The sequence below is a fragment of the Oryctolagus cuniculus genome, chromosome 2, assembly GCF_051225735.1.
Source record: "Oryctolagus cuniculus isolate XC-2025 breed Fujian yellow rabbit chromosome 2, ASM5122573v1, whole genome shotgun sequence".
Taxonomy (NCBI): Eukaryota; Metazoa; Chordata; class Mammalia; order Lagomorpha; family Leporidae; genus Oryctolagus; species Oryctolagus cuniculus.
This window is the reverse complement of record NC_142868.1, coordinates 102194835-102197956: the sequence shown is the minus strand read 5'-3', so window position 1 is coordinate 102197956 and position 3122 is coordinate 102194835. Positions and strand designations below refer to the sequence as shown.

The 3122-nt window shown below is 40.8% G+C and overlaps 1 protein-coding gene across 1 annotated transcript; it reads right to left on the bottom strand.

Annotated features, from left to right (window-relative positions):
• Positions 1 to 2026: 2026 nt before the first annotated feature.
• Positions 2027 to 2914, bottom strand: LOC100342838 (small ribosomal subunit protein eS1). The gene has a single exon (XM_002720388.6). It carries the CDS (start codon positions 2879 to 2881, stop codon positions 2087 to 2089), a length of 795 nt encoding a protein of 264 aa, XP_002720434.2. The 5' UTR covers positions 2882 to 2914; the 3' UTR covers positions 2027 to 2086.
• Between the last annotated feature and the right edge of the window lie 208 nt (positions 2915 to 3122).

The following is a 3122-nucleotide window of genomic DNA, read 5'->3' as shown; positions in this document are numbered from 1 at the left end:
TTAGGCAAGAAAAAGAAATTAAAGGGATACAAATTGGGAAGGAAGAACTCAAACTATCCCTTTTTGCAGATGATATGATTCTTTGTTTAGGGGACCCAAAGAACTCTACTAAGAGACTATTGGAACTCATAGAAGAGTTTGGCAATGTGGCAGGATATAAAATCAATGCACAAACATCAACAGCCTTTGAATATACAGGCAATGCCACGGCTGAGAAATAACTTCTAAGATCAATCCCATTCACAATAGCCACAAAAACAATCAAATACCTTGGAATAAACTTAACCAAGAAAGTTAAAGATCTCTACGATGAAAATTACAAAATCTTAAAGAAATAGAAAAGTATACCAATGAGTAATTTTAATGCCTTTAGACTCCACCTCTCTCTTCCATTTGCTATGATTTCCTAAGAGATTGACAAGATAAATGTAATTTTTCTTGCAGAATTCTTCTATTACTGTTTTCACGTGTTTCTATATTTTCTGTGCAGATGGAGGTGCTGTACATATTCTTATATGTTCTCCTGATTTTGTGATCTCATAAAAGCTCAGTAGAGTGCTTTGTTCTTTGCAGTGTCCTCATGTTCTGGTATCAAGATGCCCTGCTGGTGTGTTCTGCAGAGCTGCTCAATCTTTCCCAGGTGCTGCCTCCATTTCTGGTCGCATGTTGATGATTATGTGGTTCTTGCTGTTTTCAAAGCTTCCACCAAAATCCAGCTTTGCAAAAACAATTATCTTTGAAAAGAACATGTAATATTGGTGATTTTAATTATACCTCAGTAAGTTTGACTTTGAAAAGGACTGACATTTACACATTTTTGCAGAATGAGAGTACCAGAAACTCATTCATTTTTGATGGCCACATAAATAAGATTAAAAACTTTGTAAAATCACTTGGCTGTGTCTACTAACAACCACAAATACAAATATTCTGTGATCCAGCAATGCCATGTTTAGCTATATGCCCTAGACCTGTGCTTTGCAACATGATAGATATACACAACATAGAGTTATTGGACAACTGAAATGTGATTTGTTTCACATGTTGTATAGATCATATTTTTCTTACATTTGGTTAAAAGATATTAAAATTATTTGCAGTATTTTTCATTTTACTTTTTAGAATGTATATACTATAGGGGCACACCTTGTGGTGTATTGAGTTAAGCCATTGCTTGAGACACTCAAACCTCATGCTGGAATGCCCAGAATCAAGTTTTGCTTCTTTTTCTAATACAACTTCCTGTTAATGCCCACCCAAGGAGACAGAAGATGGTGACTCAAGTGCTTGGTTACCTAGGACTAAAATGGGACAATTGGGTGGAGTTTCTGGCAACACTTCAGTCTGGCACAGCCCCTGCAGAAACATAGCAAGTACTCCAGGTTCTCCAGTAGATTCCATTACACTTTTACTTATTGCTGCCTCCTCCCTGAACTCTTTACCCTGCAAAGACAGCTACACTCTCCCTACTCTTTGCTGTGTTCCCTAAACCCATAAGAGGGATAGGCCAGCCATCACTAACCACTTGCATTTGTCTACAGATTTGATAGCTTAGCTTGTTGGATGCAGACCATGTTCGAGTTATAAACAGATCATGAGTCTGTTTGGATCTCATGGGTTCTGGAAGGATGTTTGATATTTACAAGAGAAATGACTGTTGCTTACTCTCCAGCAATTTTAACACCAAACAGATCACCTATGTTGTCTAAAGACCCAGGGATATCAAAAGGGGTCCAGACATAATTTGCATGCATGGTTGGCAATAGAGACAAGGAATCCAGAGCACTAGTCCAGCAGCATGAGCAGCTATACACATCAAAGAAAATAACAAATAAGTGAGTTCATATCCACAGTGCTCCCTGAACCAGCTGAGCTCCTTAAGCATCCAGGACTTCATCACAACACACACCAGACTCACAAAGTAGACAGGATTTGTGAGGCCAGACATACACCCAAATGCACAACCCAAGCACCCTGCACAGTATGTAATATCAACCACAGTCACTCCATGCATCCCCATCTTATTTCTTTTTTTTTTTTTTTTCACAAATAGGACATTTTATTTGTCACTATTAAAGTCTAATTTTTAAACAGATTCTTGGACGGGTGGTTCGTAGCCATCAGCTCGTTCGACTTTTGCACCCGTCTCATCCCCAGTGGCTTTTCCAGAACTGCTACCTTCTCCGTGAAGCTCCATGAGTTTTCCCAATTCAAACTTGGGCTTCTTCAGCATCTTCACTTTTCTAACGAAGACATCATGGAGAGGATAAATAGATTGGCAAGCCTTCTCTATGTCTTTCCCAATGCTGTCTGGGATCAATTTATTGACTACTTCTTTCAAGTCATTTGTTTGCACCTCCCGTGTCATGATTTCCATCATCTTCTTCCGGATCTGGCGGACCTGCTGGTGCTGAGCATAGGAAGTCTTCCGTATCTGATTGTTGCATTTTTTGGTAAAACCAACACAGAACAGATGAAGCAAATAGCCGTCGGTAGTCTTGACATCAACATGAGCTTCAATCATGGTCTGCCATTTTTTGACCATGGAGCACATTTTGTCCCGGGTAAGATCCATGCCGTGGAAGTTAGTCAGGCAGTTTTTGCCCTGAACATCCTCCGTAATCAGTTTGAATTTTCTAAATGCAACTTCATCGTTCTGCAGGTCAGCAAGACTCACTTCAAAAACACGCCCCTTGAGTCCATCAGACGCAATTTTGGTTCCTTGGGTCCTTGTGACCAGTGTTTTCCCAATATTTCGTATGTTGAACATAGCAGGTGCCTTCACATCATACCAGTCTTTCTTAGAAAATGGGTCCACCACTTTCTTCTTGGCTCCCTTTTTGCCGCCTTTCGTAAGGCGCTTGTTCTTGCCGACCGCCATGGTGGTGCTCAGAGAGCCAAAAGGGGCCCCATCTTATTTCTGAAGTTTTCAGCTCCAGGACTCCAGCTGAGTCCCAGAAAGCTATGCAGTGACCTCTATTTCCATGAACATGGCCATGGCTGTACCCAAAATGCACATGTCTCTCCCTCAAATAATGGTACCCTTTGGAACTTGGGACTGACTGCCTGAAAGACCCTGTGGACAGCAGAGGGGTTACCTCAGCCAGTAGAAGGCTCCTCTG

Excerpts from the sequence above, each read along its gene's own strand:
- LOC100342838 (XM_002720388.6), bottom strand. The coding sequence starts at position 2,881 with ATGGCGGTCGGCAAGAACAAGCGCCTTACGAAAGGCGGCAAAAAGGGA.